The 19162-nt window shown below is 56.1% G+C and overlaps 1 protein-coding gene across 1 annotated transcript; it reads left to right on the top strand.

Annotated features, from left to right (window-relative positions):
* Window positions 1-4708: 4708 nt before the first annotated feature.
* CSRNP1 (cysteine and serine rich nuclear protein 1) lies at window positions 4709-16269 on the top strand. Its single transcript, XM_059664444.1, is given in 6 exon segments — window positions 4709-4900; window positions 11149-11382; window positions 13093-13352; window positions 13777-14091; window positions 14191-15087; window positions 15089-16269. Coding segments are annotated over 5 exon segments (1761 nt in total). The 5' UTR covers window positions 4709-4900; window positions 11149-11171; the 3' UTR covers window positions 15167-16269.
* Window positions 16270-19162: the final 2893 nt, after the last annotated feature.

Below are 19162 nucleotides of genomic sequence, written 5' to 3'. Positions count from 1 at the left end.
GGATAAAAAGTAAAATGATGGACACATACTTAGGTGGGTGCAGGATCAATTAACATGATAATGAAGGAATTTGTAGTATCTGTCCTGGCGCCCAGAACATTTGGTTGTGCCCCAGGGGCTCCAGAAAAAGGGAAGTTACAAGTTACGCAGACATTTCAAGGGTATGTTATCTTAGAGGCAAAAAGGCAAATGGGCTCAGTAAGGATCAAAGTTGATCTTGTCAGTGAAGATACTGGCCTAGGACATAACTGCCCACCATAACTGCTTTTAGTTGAAGTTTAATTTCAGACCATCCTTTGTGGTTATTTTAGGTCTCTGAGTCTGCTAGGCTGCCACGCAGGCCTTCCCTGAGCTTGTCAGGTCAGCGTGTGGCCCCTTTCGTCCACAAGGTGCATTAGCCATGAGCAGACAACTTGGATGAAAAATCAGCCAGGCCTTCCTGGACAGAGAAAGGCATCCCCATGTGTGAGATAAGCCTTGGAGGTGGTGGGGTTGGGGCAGCACGTGGGAGAGTGTCCCTGCGGACTGAGGTTGAAGTTCTGAGGACTTGGCTGCTTTGATTTGATTTTGAAAAATAATATCTTTTCTGCCGGAAGCCGGTCCATCCTTGCTGCTTGACACAGTCGCTGCAGGAAAGAAACATCTGCACAGCATATGTTTCAAGGGACCTGGCGTATATAGCATACTGTTCTTAATATGTTTGCTCCCCTTAGCGATATGTGTTTTAACCAAGGTCACCTCTCCGAGAAAGGTTGTTTCCCCAGGTAAGGATTTTTCCCTGAAGTTAGGGAGGGAATAAAACTCCTTAACTAAGTGCCAGGCGGGTAGTTAATCACTTTAACTATGAACAATCACGCTTAAGCTACATAATCTTTACTCCCTGGAATGGAGATAAGAAACAACTTAACCTTTGCAATAGAAATTGACAGGATTAAAATCAACTGGTATAAATACAGATGTAACAACACAATAAACGGCAGAACTTCACTGAAGATCCAGACCAGAACTTGGCTAGAGATCCTGGCTAGAGATCCTGGCTAGGCTGCTGATCAACTGAATGCTGTCTCCGTGTCATTCCTTCTTTGTCGACTCCATCCACACCTTTGGGGACCCCTGGACCTGCTGGGGTTGGACCCCAGCACTTTTCAACCAATGTTGCTGGAAAAACTGGCTATTTACCTACAAAAGAATGAAGTTGGACTCTGACCTTATACCACACACAAAAATTAACTCTTAACTAAAAGACCTAAATGTAAGAGCTAAAACTATAAAACTCTTAGATGCAAAACAACATGTAGCTTCTGGCAACCTAAGAATCATGGTGGAATAAAATCCTTCCCCGCTCCACTAATGTAGATGGAGAGAACCCTACACCGTTGAAACTGACCTGTGAGCACCAGGTATCCCTCATTGATAAGGAGGTGGACTTACTGGTGGAAGGCTGAAAACAAGGGCACTGACTGTCGTGCCCTCTCCCTCCTCTTATCAAGGCAAAACCTGCATGGAGTGAATCAATCTGAAGTGTTGAACTTGACTTCTTTTTTTTTTTTTTTTATTAAAGTGTCTTTTTTTTTTTAAATATATTTTATTGATTTTTTACAGAGAGGAAGGGAGAGAGAGAGTTAGAAACATCAATGAGAGAGAAACATCGATCAGCTGCCTCCCGCACATCTCCCACCAGGGATGTGCCCGCAACCGAGGTACATGTCCTTGACCGGAATCGAACCTGGGACCTCTCAGTCCGCAGGCCGACGCTCTATCCACTGAGCCAAACCGGTTTCGGCTGAACTTGACTTCTTACATGTGGACATACTTGTCCGTCCAACCACTGCCCAGATCAAAATAAACATCTCCAGCATCTAGAAGATTGGCTGGTGGCTCTGCCCAGTCACTACTCCCTAAGGTAATGTTATCTGTTGCTGTGCTTTAGTTCTGCCTATTTTTAAACTTCATGCAAATAACTGGAATCGTAGTTATTCCTCTTTTATGGTTGGCTTCTTTTCCTCAGTATAATGTTTTAAAGAGTCATCCCTGTCATTGAATGAAGCAATTGTTTGTGTGTGTTTTTACAGTGCTAAAATCCCATTGTATGATAAATCACAATTTGTTCCCACGTGCAGGTTGGATATTTAGGTTGTTTCCAGTTTTAGGCTGTTAGGAATAAAGCTGCCGTAACATTCTTGTGGCTTTTGGTGAACATTAAAACCTTTTTTTCTCTTGGGCATATACTAAGGAAAAAAATTATAAGATCATAGAGTTTACCTGTGTTTGACCTTAGTAGGCACTACCAAATTATTTTCCAAACTGTATTAATTCACTGACCCGCCAACAATGTTTAATAAAGCTGGTGAATTTTCAATCTTGCTGCATTTGCTACTATTTTTTTTAAATTGTCCTTTTAATTTTAGTCTTTATGATGGGAACTCATCATTAATTTTTAAAAATATTTAAAACTAGTAATTTTTTATTTACCTAAAACAGGTGGTCCATGGATGCTGAATGTTTGAGAAACTTGTTGGACTCTCTCTCCTAAGTATTCAGCAGTTCCCTGAGGATGTGTGGGTGTGTTTCTGCCATAGTCATAGATGGATGCTGCTCCAGACCCCACCCTCCCTGACTTGGAACAGACCCTTTATTTCCCCACCAACAGGAAGCACTTATTTGGGATCCCAGAGGGAGATGTTTTCCATCATCGGCAACATCTGGGCAACATCTGGCGAGCCCATCCCAGGTCAGGGAGGCTTTTCTGGAGAAAACGCACCTCTTATTTGATTCTTTTTAGTCTCCTATATTTTCCCTTATCGTCTCCTCTCCTCCTGGCCCCAAACCCCATCACCCATTGGGCTCCCTGCTCTAAGCCCCCAATCCCTTGCCAACTTCCTGCCCTGGTGCCCAGCAGGATGCAAACCCAAGCAGCCTGAGAGATCCTCATGAACTCTAGTGCTCAACCTGGCCCGGTTCCCTGATCAGCAGGCAGGGTCTTCTCACTCAAGGAATGTTGAAGCTGGTGGGGTTCTCTGGTCTAGTGCTCCCATTTATGAGAGAGGAGAGGAGAGGGGAGGGGAGGAGAGGGGAGGGGAGGAGAGGGGAGGAGAGGGGACGGGAGGGGAGGGGAGGAGAGGGGACGGGAGGGGAGGGGAGGGGAGGGGAGGGAATTAGAGACAGGAAGGAGAGGCAGCCACAGGGAGGGCATAGCTGAGTGCCTGATGGGGAGGGTGGTGGGCACCATAGCCCTAAGGGCTGAGTCACCTCTAGCAACTGACACCCAGCTCCACAGCCTTTACACTCCCTCCTGAGCCGTCTCAGCCATCAGCTATGGCTTCAGCACCAGCCTTATGCTGATGACCCTTCCGTCTCCACTTCCAGCCCCACCTCCCTGTGCACATTCACTGGGCGCATGCAATTCACTCGGCAATCTTGCCCACGTGCAGGACACACCCTAGAGCTTTATCGAGGGTGTGGGGTGGGAGTGTAGAGGTAAGGCTGGGAGAAACCGAATGAGATACAGAGCAGAAAACCTCACGTGTAAGTTAAAACTGTGTGCAGCTGGACCGACGTTACAAGCACAATGCACAAATAAAAAGAAATGCGCACAAATTAAAGACGTTAAAATGGAGGTGGGAGTATGAGGAGAGAGCCCCAAGCCCGCACAGATGGGCCAGGGAGTTAGTGGAGACGTCAACCTGAGGGCGCTGCGAAGTCACGGGAACGTGGCCGCAGCTGTGCAGACACCTCCCGCGGCAGGCCCGGGTCCACACACTCCGGGAAGCCCGGGGACCGTGGCTGCCCCCAACCCGCTTTCTCCTACTGCAGTGGTTCTCAACCCTGGCTGCACATTAGAATCACCTGGGGATCTTTTTAAAATCCTGACTTCTGGGCCTCATCCTCCGGAAATTCTGTTTCTTTGTTATGGGGTGAGACCACAACATTAGTAACAGAGAAACAGAATTCCCAGAGGATGAGGCCCAGAAATCAGGATTTTAACAAGATCCCCAGATGATTCTAATGTGCAGCCAAGGTTGAGAACCACTGCCCTGGTGCCCCTCCCTGAGAAGCAGAGGCAGGCAGCCCCTGCTACACATACAACTCTGGCGGAAGAGGGGCCTTCACCACCATCCCGAGGCAGAGCCATCCAGGGAGCACCCCGCCACACACAGACACACCTGGGGGTGGGGGGAGAAAGGAGCACTGAGCGCTGGGCTCGTCGCTGACAACTTTCACCTGGGACAGTCCGAGAACCCAGGATGCTGCCGGGGAGGCCTGGGAGGGGGCGGGCCAGGCGTCCCCGCAGGCTGCCCGGAGGAGGCATTGGAAGCCGAGGCCTTAGGCGATGGGGTGCTAGGCAGCAGCCAGGGGTGGGACAGGCGCGAGGACGGGCTGCACGAAGGTGTGAGGGTGGGGACGCTCCGGGACGCGTGGTGGGGAGGGTGGCGCCCGCGGCCGGGAAGAGCGGGGCGCCCGCAGGGCTCGCTGCGGGCGTGCACACCTTCCCTGCGGGAGTGCCGGGAGCGCGGGCTCGCGGTCCGGACGGGCCGGGCCGGGGCGGAGCGGGGAGGCCGTGCGCGGCGCCGGTGGGTCGGGGGCGGTGCCTCCGGGGCGGGGCGGGGCGGGGCGGGGGCGGTGCCTCCGGGGCGGGGCGGGGCGGGGCGGGGCGGCGGGAGGCCTGGCCAGCGGCCGGGCTGCGTCAGCGCGGCCAGCCCCGGAGTTTTCCACTGACGACGAGGGCGGAGCGGCGGGCGGGGCCGCGCAGACTGTCTCCCGCCGCCGCCGCTGCCGGACCGCAGAGCCCGGGGAGGCAGGGCCGACGGCTGCGGGCCGAGTGGACGCGGGGTCGCGAAGCGGAGGGCGTCCGGCGGGACGTGGGTCGCGTCGGGGTCCGTGGAGCGCACCCGGCTGGCAGGTAAGCGCGGAGGGGTTCGGGCTGGACGGGACGGGACGGGACTTTGGGGAGGGGGCGTCCCGCGCGGGGGCCGCTGCTCCTCGGCCCGCCGTGGGCCCCCCGACCCCTAGAGCGGGCGCGGGGCCAGGACAGCCCGCGGCCCCAAACGGCGTGACACGGCCGGGGTCGGGGCGGGGGGCAGGGCGCGGAGGCGCCGGCTTTCGGCTCCCCTCCCCCGCCCCGCCGCGGGCACCCCACGAAGTCCCGGCGCCCCGAGTCCCGTGCCGGCGGCGGCCGAGCGGAGCTGCGCGCGGAGGCCGGGGCACGGGGTGCGCGCGTCCGCGGGCGAGTTTCCTTTTGACCCAGTTGCCGGCGAACTTTTGCGAAGTTCCTCTCGTGGCCGGAGCAGGTGACATTTGTCGCTTTCTTCCTCGGGCTCCCCCCGGGGGTGGATGCTGGGGCTGCGGCGCGTGCCCGGCGCCCCTGGGAGGCGGGACCGGGAGTGGAGGGATGAGCGAGGAGGAGGCTCCGTGAGTCACGGACCCCGGGAGAGAGGGAGGAGGGAGGGGGCGGGATCGTGTCGTACACTCACCTGTTTGTCAGTCGCCGTCACACGCAGAGGCCACCACGGTGAGTCACGGCGCAGCTCCACCGGCCACCCCGGGCATCGCGGGCTGCCTCCCACGCACTTCCTCTCCCCTCCCCAGCACGCACTTCCTCCCCGGCCTCCGTGTCCGCCCCCCCCGGGGGGCTTTTCCACCGGCACCCACTGGAGATGCCGGCTCCACAGCAACCGCCACGCACTTAGTCACTCCTGCCCCCTGGCACAGTCACACGCAGAGCCCACACTCCTGACACACAGGGTCCCTCCCCAGCTCCACTGCCCACCGACGCCCCCGTGCAGATGCCCCACAGCCCCTCCGGCACAGCTCACCGCAGCCCCCACACCCGGAAGGTCCCTGCCCTCTGCAGTGTCCACAGCCTGAGGTCACCCAGGCCACTCACCTTCCTCCCGTGTCCTTGTCCTGTCACCTCTCGCTGAGCTCGGGCTGCGCGGCGCAACCCGTCACACCCCCTCCTGTCCCGGTGCTGAGCCATCTTCTTAAAATGCAAATCTGGCATTGTCACTCCCTGCTGAAACCCTGCTGTGGCTCCCTGTGCCCTCGGGCTGAGGCCTGACCTGGGCGCCCGGGGCCTGCAGCACCGCCCACCCCGCCTCTCCTCCTCTCACGTCCCTCACTCACGCTGTGCCCCCTGTCTGAACTCTTTCTACATCCTTCCCGCGGAGAGCCCTGTACCCCGCCTGCCCACCCCTTCCACCCACCCTCGCCGCTCATAACAGGGCTTGTAAACTCTGATTGTACCCCTACCCCCTAAACTCGGCACTGCAGGGGGCCGCACCAATGTATGTCCCGCTCCCTCTGTGCCCAAGTGCCTGAGCAGTGCCTAGCACCTCACTGGAGTCCAGTAATTATTTGTGGAATGAATGAATGGAGGAGAGTGAAGGAGACCTGGCTGGGTGGAGGAGGCAGCCGCTGTCAGGTGCAGCTTCCCTGCTGCAGAAGCAATTGCCTCACGTAGCCAGCAAGCATCTGGCACCTGCCCAGTGCCAGGCCCTGGAGGCCAAGGCGAGGAACTGTCCCCGCCCCCCCTGATCACTTTCAGAGGGAGAGGTGGGGGAGGGGTGTGCCCAGGCTTCCTGTCTGCCCTCTGGGCTGCCCAGGCTGTTTCTCCAGCCAATCCCAGTGGGGGCCCCAGTGCTCAGAGGTGCCCTCCCCTTCTCCCAGGAAGTAGTCGGGGGTTGGGGTGGGGGGGCTTGGGGGAAACTGACCTGCCCTAGTCAGGGGCTCAGGTTAAATGACACATTGTTCAGATTCTTGGAGTTAGAAGGAGGCTGCTGAAGGTGACCCCTCCCCAATACTAGGCTGGGGCATTGGGACTGCTGAAGTGCACAGAGGAACTGGTGTGACTTCAGAGGCCCTGAGATTGTCTCTTCCCCCAAACCCCACCCCTCCCACCCCCCACAATAGCCTTGGTTTGTTTGGTGCCCAGGGTGAGGTGCCCTGTCCTGGATTCACAGAGTATGGCCTGAGTGTGTAGAGAGTGTTGGTGAGCAGGGTGGGGAGGTGTGCCCCCCCTCGCCCTGGACTGTCAGCTCCTGTGTGTGTTGGCAGGAAGGCGGTCTGATTCTCAGGGCCCAGGCAGATCCCGGAAGAAGCCTGGTGGTTCTCTTTGATTCAGGCCTGTCTGCGGGGCTCCTGGGGGTGTGGGATTTCTGTCTGAGCCAGCTCCTGGGAATTGCTTTTCCTTCCTCCAGGACCCTGGGAGGGGGCTGTGCTCTCACCCTGGGAACAGTGCCATGGTCGGGAATCTTGATTCCTGGGTAGCTGCTGGAGGCCCCTCCCCCACCCTCTGACTCACTGTCTGACACTTTTCTTGGACTCTTCCACTATCTTTCATTCCTTTTTCTTGGCTTCTCCTTGTCTCTGGCTGAGTCTTTTTGTCTTATCGCCTGCCTCTGCCTCTCTCAGCCTCTAGATTCCCAGGTGGGAAGGTGGCTCTTCCTTCTTCCCTCACCGCAAAGGAGTATCGGGCAGGAGATGGTTTCTCGTTTGATTCCAGGCCTGCAGATCCTGCGGGGGTTCATCACAAAACCTGCAGCGCGGCCCTGGTTTCTCCGTCTGCAGTTTTGGAGCTGGTAGCCCCTCACCTTAAGTTCCCATTCTGTAGCTATCCCTGAGGCAGAACCACGGCTTAAACCTGCTTCCTTGACCCTGCAGTTTGTGTACTCGGGAACAGGGAGCCTCCTGAGATGCATGCGTTGGCACCTGCTTTGGCACCTGCTTGCAGCAGAGCTTTCTTCTCCCTCAGAGCCACCCCCTTCTGGGTACCATTCTAGTTCAAACCCTCCACTGCAGGCTGGGGGAGGGGTGTGAACCCCGCCCCCCTTAAACTGACTGACAGGAGCATGCGATCACACTGACCACTCACTCCCCCCCCCCCCCAACTCCTGTGCTTAATCTTGTTTCTGTGTTTATACAAAGGACCCACCTGCCTACCTCTGATGGTCCTCAGTTGCCTTCTCTATGCCAGACTCCGTTCTAGGCTTGGGCACAGTGACAGCCAGGCTGAGAGGCCCTCAGCCTGGTGTGAGGGAGATGAGCAGTGAGGCCACTGCAGGGTCGGGAGGTGAGGGCTGTGTTGTGGGGATCTCAGAGAGGCATGTGGTGAGTGAGGAGCCGTGGGGGTTTCGGGGAGGCCCTCTAGGAGATGATAGGCCAGGAGGTAAGCAAGTTGTGGCGATTAGGGGTGCCACAGTTCTGCTGGAGTGTAAAGTGAGAGGTGGGTGGGGAGACTCCCAGGATGAGCCTGGAGGATGGGCTGCAGCTAGGCCTGCTCTGGTCTCGCTGGCCCTTCGTGGAATCCCCTAAGGGAGTGATTCTAAACGTGGGGGTGGCAGGCAGATAGGGGGTTTAATAAGAGTACTCTGGCTGCAGGGTAAAGAATGGCTGTGGGGTGAGGACATGGGTAATAGCAGTGAGGGTGGAGACATAGGGTAATAAACTTTTTAAATTGCAGGTGACGTACATAAAATGCATGACGTATATGAATCTTACATGCACAGCTAGATGGATTTTATGGTTTTAGACACGCATGGAACAAATATCAACCCAGATCAACTTAGAACATTTCCAGACTGCCCCCCCCCCCCCCCCGCACTTCCGCCAAGATTCCCTCCTGGCTGTTCTAGTGCATCCCTCCCCTCCCCCAGTAACCACCGTTCTAACTCGCATCAGCATTGATCGGGTCTGCCTTTTCTTGAGCTTCATTCACATGCGTTCTTGCGTCTGGCTCCTTTCATCTAACATGGCATCAGTGAGATTCATCTGTGTGTGTGTGTGTGTGTGTGTGTGTGTGTCCAGGAGCTCATTCTTGTCTTCACGGTGCAGAATGACGCAGTCACTAAGCACTGAGCACTAAGCACTTGACATGAATTGACTCAAGAAAGCCTCCAAACCCTGCGAGGTTTTATGACAGAGGATTGGAGTGTCGTGGTTAAGGAACTGACCCAGGGTCACTCAGCTAATTAAGAGCTAAGCCAGGGTTCAATTGCAAGCAGTCTGGCTCTGGAGCCAAGGTTCTTAACCCTGTGCTGGGTGGCCTCCCTGATACCTGCTGAGCCCGTGCCGGGCCCTGTGCGGAGTGAAGGAGTTAGTGTGTGACTGGATGTGGTTGGAGGGAGAGAAGAGGGAAGAAGGAGTTGAGGATGGCTGCAGGTTTCTGGCTTGAGTAACCGGGTGGGTGGCAGTGCTGTTACTAAGATAGGGAACACAGGAAGAGGAACAGATGGCACGGGCAGGGGGGTGGGGAACACAGACGAGGGGTTCGATTTGGGGCCTGCAGAATTTTATGTTTCTAGGGAACAGCCAGGCAGAAATACCAAGTGGGCATTTGGTTTTGGGGGAAGGGGTCTCAGGCTGGGCGTGTGATTAGGGAGCCACTCAGCACCCCGTAGACACATCTGGAGCTTGGGAAAAGATGGACCTCGTTGTGAGACTGTGGTGGGGACGGCGGGCCTGGGTGTGGTTTGTCCCTGTGTGTCTGAGCGTCTCTGGTCTGCATGTGTTGTTATATGTGTGCATGCCTGATTCTGGGCCACAGAGTCCCCCCATCTCCTGGGAGAACCTGCAGGTCAGCTGCGAGCTGGGTTGTTTTTGTTTGTGGTTTGGCCCTGGGAGGGGGGTGCCAAGCCTGAGAATGCACCCGCCGAGAAGCCCCCGGAAACACCTGTGTGTCCTCTTTCCCCCTGGGCCCCAACGTGGAGAGTTTGCAAGGAGGCCAGCCCTCTCTTGCTTCTCTTGTGCCTGCAGGGAGAGGCTGTCCCTGCAAAGAATGGTATCCAGTAAGCCTACCAGGAAGTTGATTGACAGCACACCCTCTGGGTTGAGGATCCAGGGACTTTGTGAGAGGCTGGGCGAAGGGAGAAAGGGGTGTTTGGAAAGGACACCTGAGGAGGAGATCGCCAGCCCTCTGGTTGGTTTTTCCTGTTCTCTCTCATTTCCTGTGATAGCTGTGGGGGAGGGGCTCCCCAGGACTGGGGCCCCTGCATCGTTTCCCTTTCCTCTTGGTGACCTCCTGGGGGCCGAGCCCTGAGTGCCACCGGATGTGCAGAGACAAGGTGATCAGCCCTTGGGACTGAGTCCTTAGGGGATCCCCAAGGGGGTGGAAGGGGCTATTTGCCTTGGCATTTAGGGGAGGGAACCCCAAGTCCCCTCCACTCCACTTGGATGGGGCCAGCCAGCCTGTGGGAGCCTCGTTGCATTCCCGCGGAGGACTGAGACCTGCAAAGGGAGACAGGAGCAGGGTGTCCTGGGGCGGCTCCGAGCCACCCAGCTGCAGACTGGAGAGAGCGGGGCATGGTCTTGGCAGGTCGGTTTCACTGGAAGAGTTGTTTTTCTTTTTAATGGGAAACAATAATTTCCATGGGAAGTTAATTCAAACAAACAGGGCTAGATATTGGAGTAGAAGGCAGATGCAGGCGACCTTTTAAGACCAAACAGGAGATGTGAAAGCGACATGAAGCCTAGGTGTCCCACAGTGGTGACTGGAGGCAGGTCCTCCGTGGGGCGGGGGTTTCTGAGGGAAAGTCTGAGCAGGTCCTTCGCGGGAGAGGAGGGACTCGGGAAAGTCCTGGGCCTAGGAAGCAGGGCCAGCGGCAGAGTGAGCCCGCGCCCCGCGTGTCCTGGTTGGCCTGGCCCTGGAAGCTGGGCCCACAGCTGCTGCGTCAGTGCAGGGCAGTGTGCCTGCGGGTGTGCCTGGAGGGGAGGGGGCGGAGGAAGCAGAGCCGTGGCTGCGCCGACAGTCTCACACACAAAAGCACACAGATGTGAGCCCTGTGAATCACCCAGCCAGTGAGTCAGCCCCAGGATTCCTGTCGGGGAGTGAGCGAGGCTGGGCAGAGGTCTGTCAGTCCATCTGTTCGTCTGGTGTGCGCGCCTGTGTAGGTGGGTTGTGGGAGGTGGTGGGGAAGGTGCCGGGCAGGGTCCTGGAAGGGCTTTTGGGCGGAGTGATGGGAGTCTCCAAGCCCCAGGACGAGGGCTTGGGCCTCTCTGCTCTGTCTTGTGCAAAGAAGCCCCCTGGGGATGTGCCCCCTGCACGTGGAGCTCCGGGGCCGGGGCGGGAGGGCCTGGGACACCTCGAAGGGTAAGTGGGAGAGGTGGCAATCAGAGCTGAGCCCGCCTCTGAGAGCTTTCTCCTTCCTGTTCCAGGCTGTCTGTGCCCGGTACCCACCATGGCTGGGCTGCTGAAAAGGAAGTTTGACCAGCTGGAAGAGGATGACTCCTCACTCTGCTCGTCTTCGTCTTTGTCCTCCTCGGGCCACCACTCTGGCTCCTGCTCCCCAAGCTCTTCAGTCTCCCCAGCCTGGGACTTGGAAGAGGAGAGCCCCTGGGATCAGATGTCCCCACCTGACCGAAACGTCTGTGGCCCCCAAAGTTTTACCCGTGAGTCCCTACCCTCCTGGGAACCCCACCACACACCGCCCCCTTCTTCCTTCCTTCCTAAAGATGAAATTGGGAGGCATGTGACAAAGCCGTCCTAGCCACTGGAGGCTGTGTCCCCATGGCTTCAGCTCCCCACCTCATCACTTCCTGGAATACAGTGGTTACTTAGGAATGCCCACTGTCCAGCGGCGCTTGGTCTTGGGTACATTCACCTTTGACCCTGGGACTCCCCTGTTTCCAAGTCATGACATTCAGAGCAGAGCTCCCGAGAGTGGCCCTTAGCCCTCCCGCCCTGGCTCCTCCCTTCTGTTCCAGTTTCGTTTCTCCGGCTCTCGCCCTGTCCTTCCAGCTGCTCTGCCAGAGCCCCACGCCCGCACTTCTCCGCTCTGAGGCCTGTCAGGCCGGTCCCTCTCCTGTCAAAATGCCGCTTGGCTTTACCTGACCGGAGTGAAAGGTTTTCCCCCAGTTATTTTTCAAGCTGGCAGGTTCTGGTTCCAAACGGGCCAAGGAGGCCCGGGAGAGTTCTCAACCTTGCTTTGTACGGTCGCTCCCCCCAGCCCCAAGGAGCCTTTTAGAACGCTTTTCCCTCATCCCCCCACCTGGTATTTTCTGAGCACAGAGACGATGTTCGTTTAGGTGCTACCTGCATGTCTGCGTTATATATAAAAAAAGTATAATTCTTAGCACATAGATCTAACGGTACATTAACTGACGAAACAACTGTGGGTTTATCCTAGAACTAGAAGGATGGGTTAATATAAAAACCAATCTCATAGTTTACCAACTGACTGTGTCAGAGGAAGAAAAATGTAAGAGCTACTCTAGATGCTGAAGAATATTTAATAAAACATACGGTTCCTTCTAGATAAGATTCTTGATAAGGTAGACATAAGTGAATTCTACCTAAATGGTTAAAGAATAGCTTTCATCCCAAAAGCTGATCTGACTAATGAGGAAAGACTGGAAGCATTTCCCACTAAGTCAGGAACAAGAGGAGGATGCTGTCTGTCACCACTGTTGGTTAACATGGTTCAGGAAGTGCTAGCCACTTCAGTTTGCAGAGAGAATAAGAATTCTCCGTATTACATTGGACAGGCCAAATTGCCACTAATGTCTCTAATAGCATATATAAAGGGATGCTACAAATCAATAAAAAAAAGATTAGGAAACTATACAAGGGACCTATAATCTATATATATATAAAAGGCTAATAGGCAGAGTGTCCCCTCGGGAGTTTGACCGGGAGACTGGGAGTTCAGTTGCTCACTATGATGTGCGCTGACCACCAGGGGACGGTGTAGAGTGGAGGAAGGCTCCGGCTAGCAGCCGGAAGGCCCTGATTGGTCCTGATTGCTGGCCAGGCCTAGGGACCCTACCTGTGCACGAGTTTTGTGCACCGGGCCTCTAGTTGGCTTATAAAGATGGGAAAGATGTTTACACTTACAAATACTCTCATTTCAGCTGGTAATAGCAATAACCTAGTATTGGCATAGGGGTGGTGTTCAATTTTACCAACTCTAATCCCAGCCAGGCTGGCTCCTCATTTTTTTTTTTGGCTTCTAAATTTGAATCCATCTCTTTTGGGGTGGGGGGAGGGGGTGGTGAGGAGAAAGGAGGTGTGAGGAGCAGTGGACCAGGGTCCTCTTCCAGGGGGTTGTGCTGCATATCACAGAGAACTCATGCGCTACCCCTGCTCTGCTTGCCTTCCAGCCTTGTCCATCCTGAAGCGGGCTCCCCGGAAGCGTCCAGGCCGCATAGCCTTCAATGGCACCACTGTCTTCTACTTCCCTCGGTGCCAGGGCTTCACCAGCGTGCCCAGCCGCGGTGGCTGCACTCTGGGTATGGCCCCTCGCCACAGTGCCTGCCGCCGCTTCTCCTTGGCCGAGTTTGCACAGGAGCAGGCCCGGGCACGGCAAGAGAAGCTCCGCCTACGCCTGAAGGAGGAGAAGCTGGAGGTGCTTCGATCGAAGGTAGGAGACCCCTCAAAGGTCCACAGCGAAGGCCTAGCCTTGAGGGGAGGGGCATCAGGGGCAGGTGCTGGTTTTCCCACTATTTGGGGAAAGACATGCCTGGGGCCAGTAACGGCTCGATTGGGATCTGTTGCCTGGGTTACGTGCAGGCAGAATGGGGCATGGTACCTGAATCTGTCTGCCTCAAGGGGAGGAGGATGTGGAATTGACGGACACCGGGGAGGGCGTTTGTCCATGAAATGGACAGGAAATCTATTTGCAGATGCCCCGAGGGCAGTGTTCTTGGCGTCCTGATCGCTGGGGAATCCACAGTGTTCAGCCCAGAGTAGCACATGGGGGGTGTTTGTCGGATGACTGGTGGCTGTGGGGACGAAGACCACCACGCCTGTGCCTCTCACATCCCTCCTCTCCCCCCTGGATGCAGCTTACAGAGGCTGGGGTACCTGAGGCGGAGGCCAGCCTGACTCTGACCGTGGATGCCATCGATGATGCCTCTGTGGATGAGGAGTTGGCAGAGGCCGTGGCAAGTGGCCGGTTGGAGGAAATGACCTCCCTCCATCCCTACCCAGCCCGGAAGCGGCGGGCCCTGCTGCGGGCTGCGGGCGTGCGGAAGATCGATCGAGAGGAGAAGCGGGAGCTGCAGGCTCTGCGCCAGTCCCGGGAGGATTGTGGCTGTCGCTGCGATCGGGTCTGTGACCCTGAGACCTGCAGCTGCAGCCTGGCGGGCATCAAGTGCCAGGTACGGTGGTCGGGCTGGGCTGGGAGCGGGAGCCTGAGCTGGGGGGCTGCTTCTCTGGGCTCCTCAGGATCCTCACTCATGCCTCTACCTTCTCTGCAGATGGACCACACAGCGTTCCCCTGTGGCTGCTGCAAGGAGGGCTGTGAGAACCCCAAGGGCCGTGTGGAATTCAATCAGGCGCGGGTTCAGACCCACTTGCTGCACACACTCACCCGCCTGCAGCTGGAGCAGGGGGCTGAGAGCCTTGGGGAGCTGGAGGCCCCTGCCCCGGGCAGTCCACCCAGCCCTGGTGGGCAGGTCCTGACCCCCGCTTTCTCACTGGCCAACCCCCCCGTGAGCAGCGAGCTGGAAGACCACAGCTGCAGCAGCGACATGACTGATTCCTCCGCAGCATCGGGCACTAGCGAGCCCCCTGACAGTCCTGCGCATCCAGCCCTGCCTGACCCTGGCTTCCAGCCTGGTATGGATGATGACAGCCTCGAGCGGATCCTGAGATTCAGTGACTCAGACCTGGGTGGAGACGAGGACGAAGAAAGGGGTGTGGGGAACCTCGACAACCTCAGCTGCTTCCACCTCGCCGATATCTTTGGTTCTGGTGACCCTGGTGGCCTGGCTGGCTGGACCCACAGCTATGCCAATACCAGCTTCACATCAGGCATCCTGGATGAAAATGCCAACCTGGATGCCAGCGGCTTCCTAAACAGTGGCCTTGAAGGGTTGGGAGAAGGCAGCCTCCCTGGCACCGAGGCGCTGCCCAGCATGGACGCCGGCCAGAGCAGCTCAGTGGACCTCAGCTGGTCTTCCTGCGACTCTTTTGAGCTGCTCCAGGCCCTGCCAGACTACAGTCTGGGGCCCCACTACACCTCTCGGAAGGTGTCTGACAGCCTGGACAACCTTGAGGCACCCCACTTACCCTTACCTGCCTTTTCCCCGCCGGGGGACACCGGCGTTTGCTTCTTGGAATCCATCATGGGCTTGTCGGAGCCAGCTGCCGAGGACGCTGGCTTCCTTCTGGAACAGCCGGTTGTTTGAGGACACTGCCCTGGCATCACTGCTGGAGCTCGTGCCTGTGTGAGGACTAGGGGCCTTTTCCCGGCCCCGAAAGCCCTGTTGCTGCTGTGCCATAATTTGGGGGCTCTCTGGGGCCTGTAGTAGGTAACTGTCTCCCATTGGCCGGCTCACCCATGTGGGCATTCCTAATTTCCATGCAACCCTCTGGGTTGGTTTATTATTTATTTTTGTAACTTTCTGTGCTGGAGAGTGGGAGGGGGCTCCCCCCTTCAGCCACCCAGCCCCTGGTGCCCAGTTTCTCCCACTTCCATGGCGCATGCCAGGAAGAGGAGGGCATGATGTTTCTTAGCCTAATGACAGCGAGACAGGGCTGGAAACATCTACCTCTTCCGGCTTCTGCCATCCTGAGCCCGCGCCCCCTGGGTGGCTGAATTCTCTGGACTGTGAAGACGATAATTTATTTCCATAATTTATTTGGAGACTAGGCAGCTTAGGCTTCCCATCCCTGGCTGGGGTCAGGGTGGGGCACAGACCCCACGAGTCCCTTTTACCTTACAGTCCTGCGGCCCTGCCCTGCCTGGTCTTAGGTGTAGACCAGAAGTGGATTCAAACCCTATGTCTACTGTGGCAGCTGCCTGGCTCTGGATGGTTGAGCAGGCAGAGGTTAGCCTCGGACAGTGTCTGGGCAGAGGAGGGACTGAGCTGACCAACCATGACCCACTCAGCCCCCTCTACTTCCTGTCCTCTGCCCCATCTCCCCTCCCCCAAGGGCCATAGCCTCTAGTCCGGGTCCACCAATGTAGGAAGGGGAAGCAGGAGGCCGAGCGCGCAAGGGGCTTGCCTCAGTGCCCCGGGGCCCACCGCATGCCCTTCTGGACACTGCACTCCAGCCTGGCCCACCTGCCTGTACCCTTGGCCAGTTGGCCAAGACAAGGGGTGGTGCCTTATGGCTCTTATGCCCGTTTATTGATGATGAATTTTGCATCCTAATTTCTGTATTGTCCCTGAATATTGTAACTATAATTTATTCATTTTTTTCTCTGTGTCTGTGCCAAGGAGCCCAGGCTCTGGGCTTGCCTTCTTACCCAGGAGGCCGTCAGCCTGTGTGCTTGTGGGAACACCTTCTACCTGAACTTACAGGTACCAATAAAAAGGCTCTATTTTTAATGGTGCGGTCTGCATTTGTGGGAAGACTAAGAACACAGGTGTATACTCAGGAAGTGAGGGGGAGAGAAGGGGAGACAGGCCCTGCAGGGCAGCGTGGATACTGAGGCTGTTGGGAATGGGAATTGGGGACACAGTGTGCTGGGCCTCCTTCCACGCAGGCCAGGCAACCTGGAGACTGGAAGCCAGCTGAAAGGGGCTGGTTGGGCTCACAGAGCAGTTCTCCCTTTGGAAGAACCCCTCTCTCTCCAGGGGTCTCCTGGGGTGGATAGTCTGAGACAAGCTGTGTGCTTGGATGGGTGAGGGCACTCACCCACACTGAGCTGAGGCTCTAAGGGTGAAGTCGCCGCCCCTCCCCCAGGTGGAGGCAGGCGGAGGGGTAGGGTGGGTAGAGGCCTTGAGCTACTGATGTCCCTGGGGACTTGAGCACCACACACCGGAAGCTGTAGAACTTCATCTATCTGCACCAGCCAGACCTGTCCGACCTGTCCCTGGCCGCCTGGGCTGCAGGCCAGAGGAGCAAGCTGCACTCTGCCCTGGTGAGCCCCAGTCTGGGGGCTTGAGGAGCAAGGTCAACCTCCCTCTTAGCAGTAATAATTTGCACAAGTGCTGGGAAGGGGACCCAACAAGGAGACCTGACTTCTTGTTCTAATCCTCTGCCTCTGTTGGTTCGCGCTCTCTGTGGTTTACTGGTTAAGCACACAGGCCCACAGTGCCAAGTTTGAATCCCAGCTCTTCTACTACCAAGTGAGATTTCTTATGCAAATGACTTCCTCCTCACTGTGCCCAGGTGTCCTCAATACTGTGCAAATAACCCTGCTCGCCTCCTAAGCTTGTCTAGTTCATGTATATACAGCACTCCGAAGAGAGTCTGGAACATGCAAGCTTCATGACTTCCATGCTCTTTTCATGCTTTGGCCTGTATTTCTCTGTTTTATCCTTTTTTTTTTTTTTTTTTACCACTTTTGTCACCTTTTAGGTACATCTCTTGCCTTGGGACATGCATGCACATGGTCACATGGCCACGTGGTCAGTGGCCACTAGAGGACTCGAGGCTTGGCGTCTGGCCCATGGTGGGGTAGGCTGTCCTTGTGACCAGCTTAGGCAGGGACAGCCGGGTCTTAGGCTTCTCATGGTGGACACTGAGTTGCCCTCTCTCTCTCACTGGCCCCTGGGAATCCCTTTGTAGAGATTGCTTCAGCATGCGTGAGCCAAAAGCGCATCTCTCCAAAGGCAGTGAGGCTCAGCTCTGAGTAGCCTGGGGTCTGGGTGACAGCCTCCAGCAGCTCCAATACCCCAGCTGGAAGACCCTGTGAGCTCTTACCCCGTGGACACAGCCCATGGCTAGACTCCACCTGCTCATGCCCCCTCTAGAGCCACAGGGCCACTTGGCCTTTTTTTTTTTTTTTTTTTTAAAGATAAACGAAGATGGTTGAGGTTTTACAGCAATGTAAGTGTGCTGAATATACAATCTTTTACGGCATCATTTTCCATACAGACAGACCTCTCAACACAGCTCTTGTGGAGAGGGGCTAGTGTTTGGACAGGTTCTGGGTCGAACTTGTGGTCCCACGTGGCTGTGATTCAGGCTGCCTGAGGTGCAGCAAGTAAACAAAGCTTGATCAGGTGCATGTCATTGAGTAGAAACCCACGAGAACGTTGTAAACATCTTGACCACACCCTTACTTTGCCTTGTGGAATCTGGCTATAAATAAAGACTCGGCTTGCAGGCCATGGCGCTGTCTCTCCATCAGAGAGGGCAGCATCCCAACCAGACCCAGCTTTCCTCATCTGTCTTTCCTAAATCCTTCACCGCCCCCCCATCAGGCTCACTGAACCTGGCTGTGCAGGCGGGGCACAAGCCCTCCCGAAGAAACGGTGTTGTAAAGCACCTCATAGTCCAGTGGACTGTTTTCCCATAAGGAAGATGGTAGTAACCTGGGGAAAGCCTTCCAGGTTATTGACTCATACCCAGAGGCCATGCATGCCACCCGTCAGACACCAGGCTCAGCAGCCAGCAAGGACAACTTGAGCTGCTCTGAAAGGGACCCTCCCCCGTTCACTGTTCCCAAACCTTAGTCACCGGCCTTCTCTGATAACTGCCATATCCACATGCTACTCAGACTATAAGCATTTTACTCGGCATCAATTACATCCACATGCTTAAAAGTTAGACCCAGTCTATGTGACACCACCCACGGATTCAGGGGTTGGTTGTGCTGTTCTCCTCCATTGTCTAAAACTATTTAAACACATAGTTATTAAACTTTAAACGTGTTTGCTAAATATCACCGGCAGGGATTTGTACCATGATTTGGGAACACACGGATCTGGTCTAATTTCCTGCCACAGATGGGGACCTTGAGTCCAAGAGAGGGGAAGGAAGGGTCTTGGGAAGGTCACACATGGACATTCTAGACCTCCTGATTCCCAGAGTCCCTTCCCCCCCGAGGTCAGACGGCCCATTACTGCCATCCTGATAAACAGGAAGGCAGGCACTGGGAGCACAGCAGAGGTGACCCCTCTCACCCTCTTGCCAGTTACAATGAACGATATTCACTTAAGTAGGGACCACTGCTTTTGTCCCCTTAGGTGCTAAAGGGTTTCTCTGGAGGATGAAGGAGTTGGTCAGTGTCTTTTACAGAAGCTGAAGTGGGAACTGTTTTTTCTTATGATGCATTTCCCTGTACCAGGCAAGGGCAATTTCCCAAACCAGTGGGGACCAGCAGAGGCCAGCTGGGGACTCGGGGAGGAGACAGAATGCCAGGGACAGAGTGGGCCGCCAACCCTTGCAGCCTGCAGGGTGGCGGTCTCTCTCACACGGCACCGCGGCCTTGGGGACCTTGTGCAGCTGGTCCTCCCAGCTGCTCCTGTTGTCAGGGAGGACGCAGCGAGC

The sequence above is a fragment of the Myotis daubentonii genome, chromosome 14, assembly GCF_963259705.1.
Source record: "Myotis daubentonii chromosome 14, mMyoDau2.1, whole genome shotgun sequence".
In the NCBI taxonomy this organism is placed as follows: Eukaryota; Metazoa; Chordata; class Mammalia; order Chiroptera; family Vespertilionidae; genus Myotis; species Myotis daubentonii.
Note: the sequence above shows the minus strand (reverse complement) of the source record. Positions and strands in the feature narration are given on the sequence as shown.